This window comes from Echeneis naucrates, chromosome 22 (genome assembly GCF_900963305.1).
Source record: "Echeneis naucrates chromosome 22, fEcheNa1.1, whole genome shotgun sequence".
NCBI classification, from domain to species: domain Eukaryota; kingdom Metazoa; phylum Chordata; class Actinopteri; order Carangiformes; family Echeneidae; genus Echeneis; species Echeneis naucrates.
The window spans coordinates 10,119,519-10,140,724 of NC_042532.1; the positions used below are offsets into that span (position 1 = coordinate 10,119,519).

General features: G+C 42.2%; 2 protein-coding genes across 4 annotated transcripts in view; one reads left to right on the top strand and one right to left on the bottom strand.

The window, feature by feature from the left end:
• The first annotated feature begins 11 nt into the window (after nt 1-11).
• On the top strand, nt 12-11,098 carry tgfb3 (transforming growth factor, beta 3). The gene is made up of 7 exons (XM_029494518.1): nt 12-937; nt 5,177-5,340; nt 6,620-6,749; nt 6,870-6,977; nt 8,988-9,144; nt 9,767-9,920; nt 10,007-11,098. The coding sequence occupies exons 1-7, from the start codon at nt 592-594 to the stop codon at nt 10,163-10,165; spliced, it is 1,218 nt and encodes a 405-aa protein (XP_029350378.1). The 5' UTR covers nt 12-591; the 3' UTR covers nt 10,166-11,098.
• The window catches only part of ttll5 (tubulin tyrosine ligase-like family, member 5), a 45,154-nt gene continuing 34,863 nt past the window's right edge, over nt 10,916-21,206 (bottom strand). For 2 of the 3 annotated variants that reach the window (XM_029494517.1, XM_029494515.1), the window contains exons 30-32: nt 18,798-19,006; nt 15,588-15,670; nt 10,916-12,842 (exon numbers count right to left, since the gene is read on the bottom strand). In XM_029494517.1, the coding sequence (XP_029350377.1) occupies nt 12,790-12,842; nt 15,588-15,670; nt 18,798-19,006 (345 nt within the window). In that variant the 3' untranslated portion in view covers nt 10,916-12,789. The remainder of the gene's footprint in view (nt 12,843-15,587; nt 15,671-18,797; nt 19,007-21,206) is intronic. The other variant, XM_029494516.1, reaches the window with a different exon arrangement.

A 21,206-nucleotide genomic window follows, 5' to 3' on the forward strand; every position in this document is an offset into this window, starting at 1 on the left:
GCCGATTCAAAAACAGCTTTGACAATGTACATTTTAAGGCTCACAGCCTATTAAGCGTTTTTCAGAATATGTCAGGTCTCGTTGTCCGAGCACAGGCGGCTGGAAGTTGCTGCACCTCCCTCGATAAAACGTCACAGCTTGTGAGTATAAATTGTGAGCCGGGGTGGAAGGAGACTGAAAGTGTTTGAGGCTGGGCTGCAGGGAGTTGAGCTGGGAGGCGCACTGACTCCAACAGAACAAGTGGATGGAAAGAGCCCAATGCAATGGAGAAACTGAACCACGGTGCAGAGACCGGTCCCCTGTAAATTTAGAAGAAGGACAGAGATGCGTGCATGAGACAAGGGGGAATGAAGAATAGGATAAAGAGTTTTGATGAGGAGTTGAGATTATTTTCCAAAATGGCACGGATTTGCTCCAATGCAAATGCGCATTTTGCAAAGATGACATAGCACTTGACAAAATGGGATTCCTGCAGGAACAGAACTCACTCACGACCTGAATGAAAAGAGGAAAGGGATTCTATTCAAATCGGAATTTAGTTTTGTCTTTTTTTTCTTCTCTTACTTGACAAGCCTCGGTTGTGTGTGAAATATGAATCTGGGCAAAGCACTTCTGTTTTTCCTCCTCTCAAACTGTGTGACAATGACTTTGTCGCTCTCCACTTGCACCACGGTGGACATTGACCACATAAAGAAAAAGAGAGTGGAGGCGGTCCGGGGACAGATCCTTAGTAAACTCCGGCTGACCAGTCCGCCTCCAACGACAGGTCCAAGTCAGGTACCGTTTCAGGTTCTGGCCCTTTATAACAGCACTAAGGAGCTCATTGAGGAGCTGGGAAGAGACAGGCAGCAGAGCTGTGGACAGGATAACACGGAGACTGAGTACTATGCCAAAGAGATTTACAAGTTCAACATGATCAGTGGACCAACAGAAAACAGTAAGTTCACTGCCTCATGTTTATTCTGGTCTCTTTTCCCCATCATCTCAGTACTCACAAAACAAACACCCTTTGAGATTTTTTGACTGACAGTATATTTAAATATCCTGCAATTTTTGCGCCGATGCACTTAAGACGATAAAACGGTATCAGGCCACGTTACAGAATTATTATGCGGGGTGTGTGTGTGTGTGTGTGTGTTGGGGGGCGGGAGGGGGGTCAAACAGGGATTTTTGCAGCTGGCCTGGAGTCCACTCGTGTCTGTGCAGCTTTTACGCACAGACGAGCCTGTGAGCGGCGGAGCGGCGCGCAAAGGAGAGGGCAAAGTAAACAGTCTAATTGGAATGAGCACCATTCCTCATACATACCTCGAAGCAAAGCCATGGGAACTCCTGCTTAAGTCTGACACATTCCTAAGCGGGGAAAATTCTCAGGCAGTTAAGTCTAGTATTTATTGCCAACTCCAATACCTCATTTCCATTTTCTGGCCGTGAGTTTCCCGATATTTTTTCATCCAGTGTTACCACTCTCACCTCCAGTTCCCTACTATTTCTCTCTAGTAGCCAGGAGCTCAGCAGCTCAGTGTTGTGATCTAATTCCCTTGTTCATCCATATTGGTATTTCCTGTATAAAATATGGTCCATCGATTGTTCCAGGAATCAGAAACAGAAGCCAAGAGAGCAGCAGATCCTCCAAGAGCAGGTCAGTTAGTCAAAGTGGAGGAGATGGACTAGTGCCTGTTCACGGTCAGAGGTCAGCTAGTGGTTGGTGTTACCATTTTGAAATCAACAGGTGTTTACGCTGTGCTGTGACACTGAGCAGAGCCTCTGCCGGTTACAGCCTAAGTCCTGAATCAAATCCATTTCACAGGTCCCACAAAGTGCTTCTGACACTCAAAACTCACAGCTCAGGGTTTATCCGCTGGTCAGAGGTAGCCAGAACTCCCAAAACAAACAGAGGTCTAAAGAGTTGGATCAGTGATGGCCAGGTGCCCAGGACACATCATGCAGGTCTCATACAGTAGGCCATACTGTAGGTGAGAATACAAGACATGAACCTGACTTATTCCAGGCAGCACTGACTGTCCTAAAAAAGCTTATTCCAGGATGAATTAGTGAAATTAACGCCAGGCGCCAACATATGTTAATAAGCACTTTTCTCTCCCTTTCCATGATCTAACTTTAAAGCAAGCAGGGCATGTTGCAGTGTGTAGGAACATAATGTCTGTCACCTTGATAATTTTGCAGCGTAGTTCATTTTCATTCCTGCTGGATATAATGAGTTTTACATTCGCTGTTTTTGGAAGGTGGGAGTGTTTGGGACTCCAGTCAAGTTTTTCTTTTTTCATGCACAGTTAAACAGAAACTTTTCTCTCATACTTGAATGCACCACTTGCTCCAGACTACTTTTGTAGACACTACTACTAATTCAAATCAAGGTGTTTGTCATTTATTAGATGCAGCAAAATTGACACATGGCAGCAAAGTTGATCTTTTTCTGGAGCATCAGAAGGCCAGCATGGCTCATTATACCACTAAACCTCAAATACAGCTGAAAAAATAAACGGGTTCAAGACACATTTAGAGCAATAGCTCAGGTGCTTATGTGTTAAAATTAGAAAGCACATGCCTTGCTCACTGCAGCATGCAGATTCAGTGAAATAAAACAATCATTAACTCAGTGCTGGGTAAGTACAAATCTTGTAGAGGGATAGCGGTACAGAATAGCAGAGTAACTGATATATGGGATAGTAGAAAGATGATGTCATCTGAACAAACAGAGACAGAGGTCTTCGGGCTGCTCCCAAAGAACCAGACCCCGACTCACCCCCCACAACTCCCATGCCTTTACCATTTTTGCTTCCTCATCCTTAATCAAATGAGGAAAAAAGTTGTTTTTCTTCAGAACCGGGCTCCATCAGATTATCTCATCTGCTGTGCTGGATGACAACAGTCTGAGGAAGGAAGTAGAGAAATGAGACTCTTATCCAATACAAAAGCAGCAATTTGCATTCTCTTGAAACTTAAATGTTAATTTCCTGAGTAATTGGTCAGTGAAAATTGAACCTTACAATGAGAGCATCATGTAAACAAACTCAAATCCCAAATGTTGCAATTAAAGCAGATGATATAGCACTCAAACAAACAGATTTCCAAAGAAATTTCTGTTGTCTTTCATTAGATCTAGGCGCTTCAGCAGCTGGCTAGCACCTGCTGCCTTATGCTTCCTATTTCCTTTGTTTACCTCCACAAGATCTGGAGAGACTGACATCACAGACAATCCTCTGGGCGAAAGGGTAAAAAGGGGTGATTCCGGGGAGTTTTTATCTGTGAGAGGAAAGGATCCCATACACAAGTGGCTGAGGCATGTGTTGCAGTGTGAGGTGTGGTGGATAGCGTCCGGGTGAGGCAGTTAATGTGAAGCTTTACTGCGGAGTCTCCAGGCATCTTGTACTACTTCTCCTCTAAATTCCTAATTTAAGCCCCATCTTCTTTCAAACTAATTGAGTGATAATATGAGAATGAGATCAACTGGGTATAATTTTCCTATCCAGGTTTTTATATGTGGCTATAAATAGACTTTTGCAAGCATGTAAATGATAAAGTCCAACAATAAAACTCAGGTTTTTCTGATTATAGTCAAATTTGTTTTAAGAACTTAATCAGTAGTCATAATTGTCAATTTAATTGGTTTACTTCTTTAATGTTTACACTTTAAAGTGTATTTACTTTATCTCACCATATTGATATGTGGACCTTCACATAGGTCACAGGTTAAACTTTGTCTTGAGAGCCATCACCTAAAAATAGTGGGGGTCAGCAAATTAGTGAATGTATTTCATTTTAATTATACAAGCAATCGCCTCCACTCACCAACATGGAACAAATTACCTTTCAGACCCTTGGCAAAAATAAGCCATAATGTGAAATCCACCTAAAACCATTGCAATGGGAAAAATGAGGTCATCCAAAAGGAAACCAAAGACTTGATTAGAATTTCAAATCTCCACTCGAAGTGGGGCTTTCCACCTTCTGGTGGGGGAGGCGGGGAGGGGGCAGACAGGGCAGTAAGCGAGGGGGAGGAAAAGGCTACTGAGGTTTCCTCCTTATAGATTGTGTGGAAACACTCGACAGATATCTGGCTGGGGATGAATGCTGAAAAGGTCAACTATAAATAGGGAAAGTTAAAAAAAAAAAAAAAAAAAAAAACCTTTGTGGAAATATCAGATAATGACTGGGAGGACACTGAAATAGGATTATGGGTCAAATGAAGTACAGATACTTGGAGATGTGCAAGTTCCTTTTGCATGACACAAAAGAGTTTCCATTTGTACCGAAACAGCTTGAGGTGCAAATCAGCTAAAGGTGCTATGCCCCCTTTCAACCACCAGCAAAACAGAGTCTTTGTAATAAAGCTTAAGCTTGGGGTAATAAATTAGCCATAGCTTGGCTGTAAATGACTGTTTCCACTAGGCTCATAAAAGGTTTGCTATGTGCTTGTTTTGCTCAACACTGCATGTGCTTGGCCTGTTAAAATAATAAACTGTTAAATGGTATCATGGTAGAAAAAGGGGGGAGGCGTCAGGAAGCTTTTCAGATCAAATCACAATGTGGCCTTTTATTTAGCTTTTTCTGTTAAAGGTCACTACTCAATCACATACATATACTCACGCAAGTTATTGCATGTCAAGCATGAACTCGGTGAGGTTACTGTCATGTCGGAGTTGTCCTCCCTAGTGCTTTAGCAGGTAATGCTCCGCTCTCGCACGTGAGCCCGCATGTTCCTGACTGAACCTCTTGGCGTCTGTCCGAGCCCTCTGAGCACCTGTTAGGCTCCAGAGCTGGTGGGAGGAGGAGCACACTGCCTGCTGCACCAACACATGGGACATTTGGTTTTCATTTCATGACTTCAACTTGTTGCTAACTTGGACCACACAAAGCATAAGCAGATGGTTTTGTGATAAAGACTCCTTGGAACGAACTAGAAATAGTTAAAAAAGATAACGCGAAATTGTTATTTTTATCTGTGGTTGTGGAATTAAAAAAAAAAAAAGGTAAACATGTCCACCCCTGTTAGAATGTCAATGGAAACTAGGTTTCAATAACATGTACACAATGAGGTAACTTAAAGGGTCTTTGACAAAAGAAACTCTAATGGAGCTTTTTTTTTTTTCTTTTGGAGAAATCAAATAACATCTTCAGAACAACTGTTGTGTCATCATGCCCACTGTATCTGCAGATGACCTCCTCTACTGCACTAAGGGTATCACCTCCAAGGTATTCCGTTTCAACGTTTCGACCATGGAGAAGAACTCCACCAACTTGTTCCGGGCCGAGTTTCGAGCTTTGCGGATCCCCAACCCCGGCGCCAAGAAAAACGAGCAGAGGATTGAGCTCTACCAGGTGTGTGACCTGACCGTTCATTTCCACTGTTAGCACAGAGCTGGGGGGTAATGTGCTCAATTTCTCTCAGAAGGCCTGTGCAGGTCAGTGAGAAAGATGAAAACATTTATATTAGGGTGTCCAACTCCCTTTCTCCTCTTTTCATCCACTGATCATTATTCCATGTGCTTATAGCTGAATGGATTCCACATTAGGACAAATTTAAGAGCTTGCTATGCCGTCTTTAAGAAATTCTAGATTACCATGCAGAACTTTCTTCTTTTTCAGCTGTCAATCTATGCAGTTGTCCATCCTTGTTAGATCAAGTTAGGCATTATGCTTTCAGCAGGGGGTTTATAGATCTGCACCTGCATATCTGTGTTTATCAGTGTTTTCACCCCTTATGTGGAGTATGTTAAATCTAGCATCTGCTAGATGTCATTATGTTGGGTGGCAGGGACATTTTTTTTTTCCAGCTTCCTCATTAATCTCCCATGAGAGACTAGGAGTAATGATCAGGTTCCAACATTTCCTGCCAGGGAGACTAGTGTCTCTGGACTGCATACCGCCTCTGAGGCGAAGCTCTGGCCAGCACTGAATACCAACTGTCAGACCCTCAGATTGTTTCCAGGGCCCTAAGAGGAGATAGAGGAAGGGTCACCCACTGGGGGAGTAAATGGAGCCGCTTACTCACCCTCACAGTTTTCAGGTTGGAGCTGATTGGCAGAGGGTTGACGCTGGCAGTCCTTTGGCCCCTGTTTCCCACAGGAAAGTAGATTAGATGCTGACAATGTTCAGGAAAACGGTTATCCATAGCACCGCTGTGGGGCTAAGTGTTCATACCCACCACCCAAACACACACATCGCTTATAATGATAACACTGGTGTTGCCAGGTGTGAAACCCACTGTTAGAGGCACGTTATTTTCCACCACCACTGAATTTGTGCTTTTGGGGTGTCAACACTAAAACACAGTTGGGATGTTAACGCCCACAGAGATACCTGGAAGCTTGCTCTCTGAACTGTGGGACACTCCATCTAAGAGCTAAACTCAAAAGTCTGAACCGCTGATGTGAAGGACAGCCAGGTTCTCATTGGCAGGAGGGTAACACGCAGGCATTAACTTGCAAAATGGGGATATCAACACAGGGAGTCACTTTTTCCATGAAGAGTAGACGTTTGGCCCAAGGCATCCCGGAGAGTCTGGCTCAGACAGACAGCTCTGGTTCTGTGTGTCAGTGAGTATGTGTGTAAAAAGAGAGTTTATGCAGCTGGGTCACATTTTCATCTTTCCTCACAGATCCTCCAGAAAGACGACCCAAAAGCCAAACAGCGCTACATTGGGGGCAAGAATGTCCTGACCAAGGGAACGCCTGAATGGGTCTCCTTTGATGTTACAGAGACAGTGAGGGAGTGGCTAATGTACCGACGTGAGTGGGACACCTTGAATTTTCCTTGTATTGCATATCCTGCCAAAGAGGATGAGTTTATGGTTTTCCTCAAAGAAAAAATTCAGCTCCTTACATCCTTTCTCTGCTGTTTTTCCTCAGAGACCAACCTCGGCCTGGAGATCAGTGTCCATTGTCCATGTCATACTTTCAAGCCTAATGGTGACATTTTTGAGAATGCCAAAGAGGTGCTGGAGGTTAAGTTCAAAGGTGAGACTGCCTTCCTCAGTAATGTGACAAACTAAGTTGGTTTGGGCGTCGTTATTTTTTTCAGACAGCTTGTTATGCATGAGCCTCCTTTAGTCAGTTAAAATATGAAAAATACTAATAGGATTACCATGGATTCAGACTAATTTGTATAAATATGAAAATACAAGAGCAAAAGCAAGTGAGTAAAACTCAGAGGTATGTTCTTACTGAATATCCCTCAGTTCATTGCACAGTAGTATGAAATTATCAGAACAACACAACACATATTTTTTTCATTGCTGAGGGTTTGCTGGGAAAATGGATTTGACTTTCATGTCTGGATGGCAAGACTGGTAAGACTGGAAGCCTTTCTTGAAGCAACTTTAAAGCTCACAAATTAACACAATATCTTTTGTTCAATATAAAAATCCAAACATAAGAGTGAGGAAGATATTACCTAGAGTAATAGTATTGCTCCCTGTTTTGAGTCTTAAGGGTAAGCTAACCCATCTTCTCATCTAACTCGTCAAAGGAAAACAAATACACTTATTTCCCTAAATTGCACAGCATTCCTTGAAATGTCTTGCTCTCCTACTAAAATATGGATTAGTAAATCAAATATCTTTAAGATTTCCATGTTGATTAAATGCGTGTTTTCGATTTTGCATCTTGGTCTCAGTATCACCTGTTGTGCAAAATTGATTTCAGACTCTTTCTTCCTTCAGCTTCCAAGATATATTTGTGTCTGCAGTTGCTCGCTCTGTATTTGGTCAACATTAGTCTTTGCCTTTGATCCCTTAAAATGAAAAGAGGTTCTGTCAGTCTGCATTCACAATCAAGAAGCCGATAACAATTGAGTTTGTTCAAATTTTTGAATGTTTCAGATAGGCATCTCTGGCTTGTTAGAAAATTTGGTTTATTCTGATTAGAGTCATTAGGCAGAGCGGGGTTAAGGATGATTTGCATTAGTGGCTCTCAGGACCATTTGATATAAGAGGCTCCTTTTGGGGTTTTAGTTGTAATACCCGCATTAGAGGTTTCCAAATTTTTGTAATTGGGCTTCATCAGGAGTTGAAGTTGGCATGTAATAGTTGGTCATTAACATTCCTTTTGAAATTTAACATGGTCCTACAAATCTGTCTATAGGAAGCTTCATCTGATGAGAGTTTATTGGTAACATGGACTCCACACTGTAGATTCAAGGAAAGTCTAAAAAATGTGTAAATGAAAAATTTGTCTGTTTTCTGGAATTATTATTATTATTATTTTCCTTTGGTAATATAATGACTACATTTTATTTCATTGTATTTACTGCCAGCATAAAGCTGTTTGAAGTATTGTTTTAGTTAGGCGTAGTGGAAGGGGTGTTTATGATTGAGAATCTGATTACAGTACAGTACCATTACAATACTCCTTATTATGAGACTGGTCTCAAATAAAATCCAGTCATCAACATGTTCCACTAGCTGTAATACTCTTTGAGGCCTTTTTGTTGAGATAATGGGTTTCCTCTCTGAGCTGAGAGGAAGAGAGAGACACAGAGCATGGGAATACAATTGATCTGGTATATCACTTAGCACTGGAGCCCCCGGGCCCTCGGTCCTGGGAACACTCCCGACTGGCTTGGCCACAAGGAATGTGCTGCCACGGTGCTCAGACGTTTGGCCCCAAATTAAAGAGGGGCGTACATATCCACCAGCAGCATCTCTCCTGAGATATCCACTGCTTAAGCTATCAGGGGTAGATTGGATGAGCAGACGCAAGCCCAGGGGGGAAAATGGAGGAAAAGAGGACACTAGAGGGACCAGCGTTAAAGAGGGAGAAGGAAGAAAAGCGAGCCAGAAATGAATAAAACCCGACCTGGAGATTACAGTGTCCTTATGTATAAATTACAACCCACTGATCTGATTAGAGATAAGTAGCAGTTCTTCAAGCCTGGGCATCTTTTACAACTCAACTCAACTTTTGTGCATTTTTGTGCAGTTTATTTTTTTCTTGGTATCATTCAGACTGACTTACTTGCCCCTGCAGGAATGGAAGCAGAATATGACGACCCGAGCCGTCTGAAAAAACAAAAGGAGCAGCTCTACCCCCACCTCATCCTCATGATGCTCCCTCCCCACAGGCTGGATGCCCAGTCTTCGTCCCGCAGGCGCAAGCGGGCACTTGACACCAATTACTGCTTCAAGTAAGGCACATTTATTCCTCCTGGAAAATGTTATGCAGCGTTTGACTATTTTTATTGTCTCTAACTTTCCAAAATACTTTCTCTGGCTTGCACCTGCACCGTCAGTCCTGGAGCTTTGACCACCAGGCCACTTAAAGATACTCCTATAAAGTTTGGCAGCAAATTTTTTTTTTTTTTTTTTTTTGCAAGGAGGGGGTTACTTTATATTGTCCAGTATACCAGCCACACTAACAAGAAATAGTAATATCAACTGTCACAAGGATGGCAGGGAGACACAGCACATGGTCACAGAAGACATAGAATAATAAGCTTGTTAATCACACAGACGAGCATGACACAGGAATTAGCTGATACAAGTTGGGATCTGTCCCAGTACTAGCAAACATTACCTCCTCTTAACACACCGTCTCCTCGGCTCTGGATTTCCTCCATTAGACTGACAGACAGCACCAAAGACACCTGGGCTGACTCCAAGAGGGAAAATAAGGGCACACCTAAGAGTGGAATTTCTGAACCTCTTTCTTATATCTAGCTGTGAGACCTTAAGGAGGAAAATGTATACAACTCTTCAAATCGTTTTTAGAAAATGTGTGTAATCCTCACCGTCCTCTCTTGTCTGCAGCAATTACGAGGAGAACTGCTGCGTGCGACCACTATATATTAATTTCCGGCAGGATTTGGGCTGGCGGTGGATCCATCAGCCTGAAGGGTACTATGCTAACTTCTGCTCTGGGCCATGCCCTTACCTACGAAGTGCAGACACCACCCACAGCTCGGTGAGACAAAACGCTACGAACAAATTAATCAAACGAAAAAAAAAAATGTTTGCTGACCCTTTTTCTCCACTTCCTCCGTCATAAAGCTGCTGAGCCTCTACAACACCTTGAACCCAGAAGCCTCTGCGTCACCCTGCTGTGTTCCTCAGGACCTGGAGCCCCTCACCATCCTCTACTATGTGGGTCGCTCACCCAAAGTCGAGCAGCTCTCCAACATGGTCGTCAAGTCCTGCAAGTGCAGCTAGATCTAAGAGCTTCAGGGCCCGGTGAGAGACATGGGATGTGATGGCTCCCAGCACTACTCAGGAGCGGGTATGAAGGGTTAGAAGAGGCGCAGTACAGTTTGTCCTCCATGTTTCCCTCTTCCCTCTGCTGCAGCCTTGCCCACGGTCTCTCAAGAACAATGAAGATGCAGTCCAGCACTCTGCTCGCAGTCATTGGCAGCATTTACCTGAAAAACTAATCAAACACCACTTCTCTAACAGCGCTCTCAAACCCATCAGACCTCTTGTTGACCTTCAACAATCGCATTTTGACATCAGTGTTTCTCGTGTTTTTCCTTCTTTTAATATTCCAGCATTTTTTAACAGCCTGTACCTCAGTGTTACGTGACATTGGTATTCAAAACCTGTTTTCACAGAAAGAGGAACAGAACGATACTTGTCTTGCAATGACCACTGCATTCTCATGGACATAAAACAATTGCAGTCAAAAAAAAAAAAGATAATGACTGAGGATGCAGACTGAGCTCAGCATGACAGGAGAGGTAAGATAACAATGATTGTTTGCTGAGAGCAAACACATCCCTCGGTCCTGACTTACAGGAGACCCTCGAATGTCCAAGCTGGAAACTGATGCTGTGTACGCCGCAGCTCCCTACACTGTTTATTTAGGATTAAATGCTGTTAAATGAAAATTATCTTATGAAAAAAAAAAAAAAAAGAAAACATGCTGGAAACCAACCTTTATTTCAAAGTAGTATTTCCATGGTTATGTTTACCTCTGTAATGCAACAGGATGGTTATTCCAGGGATTGTTTTGTTTTTAAGTGAAGCCTTTCTGTTGTATGAGACGATGTATGTCACTAAGTGAACACTTAACTAGATCACAAACTGTAAATGTTTTTTCTTATTACTCTTGGAAACACTTTTTTTTTTAATTAAAAAGGAACAGTTGTATAGAATTGTTCTATGTTGAGTTTTTATCTCTGCGTTTAGTATTGTAGAGCACTTTATTTTAAAGGGTAACTGGGTGAATGCATCCAGTCCAGTGACTAACATGTGGTGAACAAATACATTTAATGACATGATCAGCATGTTTGATTTTTTTCTAAGTGTTCATGTCAGTGTTGCTGATGTCAAAAACATTACAGTTCCATGCACATTTGATGTTAAACAATCAGAAAGAAGACAGATGCTGTTGTTTCAGACTGAAAATATTGTTGTATAGCCACAGTAGATTATACACACTGACTTTGACTCTACTTTTGCATTCTCGTTATACAGCATGCGTTGGCTTTGACAGCAGTAAATCCACAACATGAAGTTCAACATCTATCACTACAAAAAAATCTAGTACCCTCAAGTATATAATAAAACCTACACTCTTTGGAAAACCACTCGGATGATAATCATCAGTTGAGGACAAACGCATGCATGAGATTCAAGTATTTCTGACAAAGCCATCATGAACATATGCTAAATCTATTGATATCTAACAGAGATGTTTTGCTCGATTAACACACCCTGAGTCAACTCACTGTACTGTATGGTCCCAAGAAACTGAATATCCTGCAGGACATTGGTCTGCTGGTGCTGCATTTATGTCCATTGTAGGCAAGGCTGTGCATAACCATAAGACCTCTTTAAGTTATGCTTTTAGCTACAGAAATGGCCAAGAAGACTTCTTGGTGGACAACATACATATAGTAAATGTAATAAATATCAACGCATTGACAATAATTTACTTATTATACCAAAGATATTAAATTTGGTCCATTCAAGAAAACACATCACCACCATTTGCACAGTTTGCAAGAACAGTTACAAGCTGAACGTATTCTTGATATAAGACGTAAACCCACCTTCGACAGAGTTACATCATCCTTGTAAACAGGGAACAAGGCAGCAGGCAATAGTAGTTGAGCTATAACAATCAGACGTCCCTATTCTAGCCTATGAGCAAAGGATGCTCATCTTTAACACATCCGTAGGGAATGGCCAGAGTCTCATTTGGCAACTGTATGGCTTCCGACCAGACTGGGGTTTTGAGCATCTCAAGAAGCTTCTTGAGATGCTCACCATTCATGAGAAGATGATAAGCCTCTCTGGCGATTGCTTGGAATACTGAACCTCAATCTCACTTGTTTGTATAACTTTTTAGGAAGGAAAAGAACCCTACTTAAATGGCTACCAGTGCGCATGCCACTCCACGAGCAAAGAATAAAGGGTTGAAGCCTGTTGTTAAAATACCATGAGGGCTTGCAGAACCATCTGCTGACAGCTATCTGTCAGTGAAATCTTTCTGTGGCATCAGTAGTGTCGATAGCATGAGGGGAGGCAACTGTTGCGATACAGACTGAGTGTAGCTGAAGGGGATTTGGGGGATTGGGATGTGGGATGGGGGCTGAAAAGGCCATCTGAAATCTCAACCTGCGTCAAAGCTGGGTATTCCTGGCCCAGAAGACTATCCTCTTGCATGTCTGCGGCTGTATCATAGAGAAATTAATATGACCTTGTTCAATGCCTGGCATGCTTTTATCTGTTGCTGTTGTCCTTTCCCAGAATACACCTCTGTGAGGATGTTGTTACATGCAGAGGCACCTGTCTGGCCAGCAGAGTGGCAGGACATGCCTCTGGTCACCTTCTTGTCATCTGTGATTGGGCTCCTGGCCCTGGAACAGCTTGCGGTAAACAGAAAGACCTGGAGAGGAACAGATGAAAGAAAAATGAGTGCAAAAGATAAAAAGGCAGCTGACAGTCTTCTTCATGTGTACACAGGGAAATGTTTAACACAGGCCCAAAGGAACTTTTCTTTAGCTGAGCCCACTGACACCCTCCTGGTGATGGTCCTGTTTATCTTATTAACTATCCCTGGTCAAGGAGGTGACCTGCAGATCTGAGCTCAGTTAGCTTGGTGCTTAGACTTTCGCCTGAGGGTTCTTTCGCCCTCAGCCTGCTCGCCTAGCATCCTATCGGCTGGCATGTGGCCAGGCATCCAGTAGAAAAGGCATTCCAAGTACAGTCAGAGCTGCCGTGTTTGTGCTCCCAAACAGTATTCCCTTTCATTCCCTCTCTGCATACTCTGTTTATTTTGGTGCTCTTTTACGCCGTGGGGCCTGACTGAGCTGGAAAATGAAAACATCTCCCGAACTTCCAAACCGATGACATGACTGCTGGAAGCAGCTTCTTTTAGCTCAGCAAAAGACAGATAAAGGGACAATACTCTCTCCAACATACCCCGCTTAAAATGTCACGTGGAACTAAAATTGACAAAATAATGTTAATGTGAAAATCAACCCAAAAAGTCTGACAAATGTGACAACTATGAGGAATCTGCCATAATTATTAAAGGTTTTTGTGCTTACACTTAACTCAAACACAAATGAAATTAAAAAAGTCATTCACAAAAAAAAAAGGTGCTTCGGTGCTTCAATTCAAAAGTCCAAAAACATGACGCAACTAAAAAGCGGATGTTTTGCAGTAACTATCATTCCCTCCAAACAAAGCATCATACATAATTTTGATAGAGGTCTAAGCTATCCGTCCGGACATGATCAGACTCCCATTAAATGCATGCTGCACAAGTGTAGCATTCATTTCCTCCTCCAACTAAGCAAAGCAATAAATCTGCTCACAGGCACCAACTGTGAAGCCCGGAGAACTTCAAGAAAGCTTCAAGGTAAAGACTGTAAAACACATGTGGTTGATTATAATCTGGGTTTGTAAGATCTGATAGCCTCTAAACCAGCTACCCCCACCACCCATCACCCACCATTTCAACCTCCAAAATGAACACATAAGAAGTAGGTAAAGAAAGTAGGTGTGGTGAGTGAGCGGGAGACGCTTTCCGAGGATAAAGGGAGAGTTGTGTAAGCATAGAGAGGAAGAGATTAGGAGAGGGCACAAGAGAGAGATAAAGGGAGTGCGTGATTTATGATGGTTGACAGCTGATCATTGAGAATGCCCTCAATTTGGACTCGCTTTAACTCCCTGTCAGAGTCGATCAGGGCAGCTCAGTCATCTCACCACAAAGGTACACTGGCCAGCCAGAAAGACCTGACGCACGCTTAAACCCCCACAAAAGCCGTGCCCTTTCCAATAACACCCCCCACCCCTTTCAAAAACACCACACAGAGTCCCTGTGTTATTTTCTCAATGGAAACCTGCCTTGCTGACTGATTTTGGTGCTTACTGTTTTGTTTTGTTGGGTTTTTTTTTTTTTTTTTTTTTGCTGTTTTTGGTTCAGTCTTTTTTGTGTTTTTTTTTTTTTTTCCCAAAACCAAGAGTGAGGCATCTCCCCCACCCTCTGCGCCCCGAACGACGGAAAAAATGCATTCATGAAATTCAGAAGCTGCTCCCAACGGATCCTATTACAGTAATTGATGAGTTTGTAAGATGTTTGTTAACTTAAGCCAGCCTTCGTAGTCTGAGGCAAAGAGGGAGAATAAAAAGAAATGTCCTGGTCACTGACACGCACAAATTTTTTTTTTTTTTTTTTTTTTTTGCTGGATCGGGGTTAGAGCGCACAGCTACTGTATTTTTCCGACAAGCTGATGCCTGGGTCAGCTTGACTGTGACATTCACACGTTGTGATGAATATTATGATTAGTTAGTCCTAATGTATAGTTAGTCTCTGGAAAATGGCCTTGATCAGACGAACAGATGTGTCCATAAGCACAAACTGTTTAATATCACTGTTACTCCATTGAGCGACACACTTTGCTGAAATTGGAAAGAGCTGTGGAAAGAGTTGTGGGTGACAGGACGCAAGTGAGTGCATGCACCCACCATTGCGCACAAAGCCACAACAGACTTGGTAAGGGCTGGGCTACCTTTTCTCTCTCCAGGTGTGATTTCTGGGGCACAAACAGACAGCGCGTTTGGTGGACAGACAGTAATCACCACTGTGTAGTCCTGTGTAGGAATTGCCAACAGATGGGAATGCCCAAACGGTTCCAATCACTGGATCTCATTATGAAAGAGCAATGTTATCATGTTTATACCTCTTAAGCAGTAATCTGACCTCTAATTTTAGACACATGAAGGCTATGTGATCAAACAGAATATTACTGCACAGCAAAGTTAGTTTATGCGCATTTAGTTCTGACTGCTCGAACTCTTCAAACTCTGAAGTGGGTATGGCACAAGTCATTGTAACATAACAAAACCTCACTTGTGCTTTTCGACCAGCCATATCTTTTGCTGTGTGCAAAATACATTTACACACACTCTGCATACCCCCGAGTAAACAAGAGCAGGGTAAAAATATCTAATGGTGTTTATCAGTCCTCCATGAGGAATGTCCACAATGCCTGGCTGTAATCACTGACACTGGCACAGAGAGGGCATAATTTTCCCCCTTGCCTATGGACTACAGCCAAGTTACAGGCTGAGTTACTGTACGATAATCTACCAAGCATGGGTAAAACTGCAGCATCACACCCACCTGTTTTACTGCAGATGGCTTCGTAGACCATATGCTGGCCACTGGACACAGCTCCACTGGCTGAACTCTCTGAGGACGTCTGCCTGTTAATCAAACAGTAGATAAGCATCGGTACAGATCTCTCCATGAAGGCTTAGAAAGTGACAAATTGTATTTGAAAAAACAGGCTTATCTACACAGGCCTGGACCAAGCTGTTCCGACACTTCAGTGCGTTTATCTCTACTCTGCGTTAAACATTCAAACAAAAACCTTAAGATAATCGTTTTTGACAATTTGTGATTGTTTGTGTTCGCGTGCGCACAATATCTGATAAGCCACTGAGTCGATTTCAAATAGAGTGCAGTCAGTTGAGACTAGTGGGGGTTAAGTGATTACTGAGAGCCTTTCCTGAACTATTGTGACAAGAAAGGGGCAAATTCCTACTCCTTGTCCCGGGTGATGTGATTTTCACATTGCCAAGATTATTGTGGTGATTACAGACTATGTGAGATTACAGGCAACGCCTGCAGACAGAAAGAGCACATACACACTCTTTCTTATAGGGCGAACGGTGGATATAGTAGTGCTCTGTAAACATGGTGTATTTGAAAAAAGAGCATACAGAAGTCTGGAAATCATAGACAACAGATTACACAGCCTAATAATCAGAGAGCAAACACAGTGTTTTTACAGGGAAAACAATTACAAGAACTGTTGAAGCGTAGAGCAGGAGCAAACATGTCTGTAACCTTATACATTAAATCTGTTAAGCATTTTTTAGGGGGAACAATAAATAAAGCTTAGCTGGTATTAACCTCTCGGCCCATAACAGCAGCTTGCCAAAGAAGCATTAACACGGTAATGAGGGTACACACTGCCTCCTTGTAAGGGGCTGCACAGTTGTTCTTTCATAGCATTACACAACCACAAATAGTACTGGCCCATTTTAAGTGTGGCATACTTCAACAGGAAGTAACTCCTTTCATATTGAGAGGAAAAAAAAACTTGACCTCTGGGCTCGTCACATCACTTTCTTTGTCAAAAGTCTCTCAATCTGTCACTTCAAGAGTCAGCCAGCAGCCAGAAACACTATATAAGAACTCAATATTTGTAGTTTAAAATTTCACACTGCTCGCACATAGCAGAAGTTATTATGTAAACACTTAGTTTCTGTGCATTCAGGTAGCTGCTGTGTCTTAATGTTTCTCGGACTGACCAAAGGGGACAAAGTTTAACCATAAACACACTTTTGGCAGCTTCTGTGTGTATACAGTATCCTGTGAAAATAACTACTGTTGTGGCTGATTAATAAGGAGTGAAAGCAGCAGCAAGGCTGACATTAATGGTGCTGCTGTAATTGTCACCCTATTAGTAATGCCACACGACAGCCCGGGTTTCCGTAGTTACAGCTGCGACTAGCCAAACCTTGCAAACAAAATACTAAACAGGCTCATTTATTAGTGTTACAAATTGCTCCTTTCAAAGCCTTCCCTGAAGTCATACCACTTTGAGTCCTTGCAGCCCCTCAAGTTGGCGGTTGTGGTATGTTGATAGACCAAAGAGCCCTGCCCTGCTGAGTGTGATACCAAAATTTGCTTCAAGCAAGTGTAACTGTATGTTAGCTGAGCATAAAGAACAAAGGCACTGTCACTCAAAAACTTTGCCAAGTTCTATAAATCTCAAAATAAAACAGCATGCTGACTCATCACTCATCCCAATCACTAGTCCGAGTCAGCACTGTGAAACAAACCTGACTAAATAACCCTGTGGAAGGAGTTTGTCTCACAGGCCTGCAGAGGAAATCATTTTCCAACATCAACAAAACTCTTCATTCCATTTCCTTTGCTAAACACGACCAAGAACCAAATGTCACTCTGATAAATAGATTCAACTTCAAATGTCAGATCAGTGGTGTGTTACTCATGGGAGAAACAGGCAACATTGGCGGTGGTAAATTTATATCAAACAACAGTTTTACAGTTCAACAGCTGACTACAGGAATGTGTTTGGAGGGTTGGATAACCTTGAACTGTTTGAATACACCCAGCACAGTGATTCTATTATAAGTTGGAGGAGCCTAAGCCTACACTGGGATGCATTTCAGATGTGCCTCAATAACAGAGGTATTGAGTTGCCCCTGAAATGAGTGCTGGAAATAAAGGGAAGCAACTTATTATCCCACCATTTTCTGCAAACAATCATCTCCCTTCTCCTGGACAGAGTTTACTTTTCTGTCATTCTTTCCCCCTCCCCCCCTTTATTCTTCTTCTTCTTCTTCTTCTTTTTTTTTTTCATTGTTTCCATCGGTGCATTTTTGGTCCTGAAGCTTCCGTTTTTCCCACACTCTCTCCTGTCACACTGGTCGACCACAAGAATGCAGGACAGAGGAGAGTGTGAGGGGGCTCTGGAATTCCACATGCAGAGGGTAAACACAGCAACTGCCAGGCAGACACACACATACGCTGGAGCAAACACAGCACCTACCCTGCTGCCCTAACCTATTCTACAACCCCTACACTTCACCGTTGCCCTCTTAACTATTTCCCAGCTAGGGACTATTTAACCAGTTTAAGTAAGATAACTGGAACACATTAGTAGATCAAGAGCCGCTCTCAGCTACATTAAATTTCATCTGTTTTAAGTATCAGCCTGCAAAACTGCAATTAATGAATTGACAATGAAGTAACTCTGAGAATAGCACATCGTGAAAAACACATATCAGCTATACCCAGATCAGTAAAGTAAAAGTTTGCTGTTGTTGTATAGTTTGGCCAGATGTGGCAGTAATAAAGTCATAAAGTAAGTGAGGGAAATAGCTGGCAGTTCTGCCCAGTTTCACTCTTTTCCTTTTATTTTCCCTTCTGTGCTCTTCAGCTTATCTCCAAACTAAACAGGATTTAAACAGTGCTTGGAGCCTGGGGCCTTCCAATGAACCACGTTCTGTTTATGGTTCATGCAAAAATCAGCCTTGTGATGAGGTTGTTTACCGAACAGGCAGATACACCCTACGGCCAGAAGACTGGGAGCACTCTATGACACACATTTTCAAACCCCCATTATCATTAGCCGTGTCCTCTTGAGTTCACCCATTCCATGAACCCTGTGTCACCCCTTTAGCAGGGAATAATCAACACTACCCCACTGCAATAACTTATTCTGCTGTAAATGACATGGTGACTTTAATAAACTTTGTTGATATAACATGGGTTTTATGGCAAAGCTGGTCTTACTTGATGAGGCGTTTTGTTGCCGTTTTCCTGATCTGTCCCTCTCGAGCACTGCTGGGAGGCTTTGGGGTGAGAGCAGGACTGACGTAGGTCTGGATGTGGTTATGACCAAGGCCATGATTGGGGTGAACATGAAAGCAGGTTGGAGGGCAGCTGGGTGAGCTTGTTGGACCCTGGCTGTGTGGAGCGCTCGTCTGGTCTGGGAACTGAGCCTAAGAGACGAGAAAAGAAAACTGTTACTTACTTTGGAAAAGCATTACAACAATGAAACTACCTTTGATACACTTCATTAATAAAAAGAACTTTGATATGAAAGTTTAAGAGTATTGGGGCAGTAAGAGCAGTTTAGAATGACTTAACACTGGTCTAACATGTAATACCACTATCAAATAACTTAGATTTAAATACATACACAGTACAGGCCAAAAGTTTGGACACACCTTCTCATTCAAATGAATAGGAAAGTGTGTCCAAAAGTTTGGCCTGTACTGTATACTAAGGTCAACGCAGATGCAGGATTAATTTCCAACTTCACAGGGTTATTTTGACAAAACTCAAAACTTGTATCTAAGAATGTATCTTTTGTATTTTATTTACTCATATAGGAAACCCGCTCATGAATATCACCTATACAGCAATCTTGATTAAAGGTATCAGATGTGAGGAAAGTTACTACACTGCAAAGATACATGAGATATACTTGTTTTCAGACATCCAGAAATACTTTACTGTGCGTCACATTTGTTCTCTAAAGATTTTTACCTATTTATGTCACTGCATAATACCTGATCTGACCCTTATGTATTTTTACATTTTATTTAATATGATATGTTCTGTTCACACAAAAATAGAAATCAAAGCTATTGCCAAAAGTTTAATGCGGAAGTGGGATCACATTTGGAATTGGTTAGTCATGGGAAAAAAATGCGGCCTCTTGTCATTAAGGTGAAGTGCTTAAAATGAATTAGTGTAGATATTATTGAAATGCCATCCAGTATCAAAACAAGCTCAACATTTTTTTTGTAGTTGGCTACAGTGAAAAGAAAATTCTTCACATTATTTATTTATTTATACAAGATCTCTTCAAAGACATGGGTGGGGGGAAAATAGCTATTCTTTCTGACATAATATTTTAGAGCCACATTTCACTCTGTCCTTGTAGTGCTGGGGAATGCTTTGCATTCATTCCTTCCACGGCTCATGTCTATGCTATTTTCTCTGCAGCTTTATATGGCTATCTAACAAGCTAATGGTTTTCCAGCTTCACAATGCAGCCGTTCAAAGGGTCGGCAGTGTGACAGGGAATATCTGATGTAACTTCTGTGTTGATAAATGAGAAGCTGAGTTTCCAGGTTGCAGGGCCTATGGCCGCAATTCAGTTTGAGTGGGGCCAGGAAGGGCACCTTTCTTTGGCTGCCAGGTGGCTTGGGGCCAAGCCTGTGGAGGAGCCATGCAGTCTGCACCCAGTAACTGGAACGTGGACTCAAGCTCCAGAACAGCCCCTTGTCTCTTTCTTTCACACAAAAGTACACACAGACATAAATACATAGGAACATTCACACTATGAGGCACTTACAATTGTGTCTTTAGTTCCTCCAAATACATCTGTTAAAAACCTGAGTGCCCAGTCACAGGAGCTCATACATAGCCACCAACCAGTCAGGCCACAATAAAATGATCATCTTAGTCTCTCATCCTGTATTATGATGAAACATGAGGAGATGAATGTGATAACCTCTGAAATTCAAGTTGTATTGATTAGGCTGAAAAACTTTGTTAACTGATTGCCTTCATCTGCCTTGAAGCCGCCAAATAATTTGTAAGAGCCAACATCTAGCCAAAGTGGAAATCCATCTGTTAAAAAGAGTAAACCACTGAAAAGCTCTCCCCTGGTACTCATGCTTTAACCAGTGTGCCAATGCAGAAGCTCCTTGGATGAGACAGCGACCACAGAGCCAATTCTCTACACTTCATTTTATTTCTTCATGCAGCTGGAGAAGCAAGGATAAGTGATTGAGGGTATGGAGTACATTTGTATCAAGGGATGAAAGCCACTCAGATACAACTCAGACAAAAATCAAGTAATTAATAATTCTTTAACAAATCAAGGTGCTTGGCCAAAACCCTGTGTAAGAAAAAATAATGGCTAATCAAGAGATGAAATGATGCTACCAAGACAAAGAGGCAGAACGAACATGTGGGTGGAACAATGTGAGACACATGGAAAGGAGGATTATAAATAAGTAGATGGCTTTGTCTTAACACTGTACTGTATGTGTACACCATAGTAAACATGCACTTTCTATCCATCTATGCATCCATTTCTACTGCTGATCCAGAGCAAGGATAAAGTGGCAGCAAGTGAAGCAAGGTAGTTCAAATGTCCCTCACTCAGCAAGGCTTTCTGGAGTT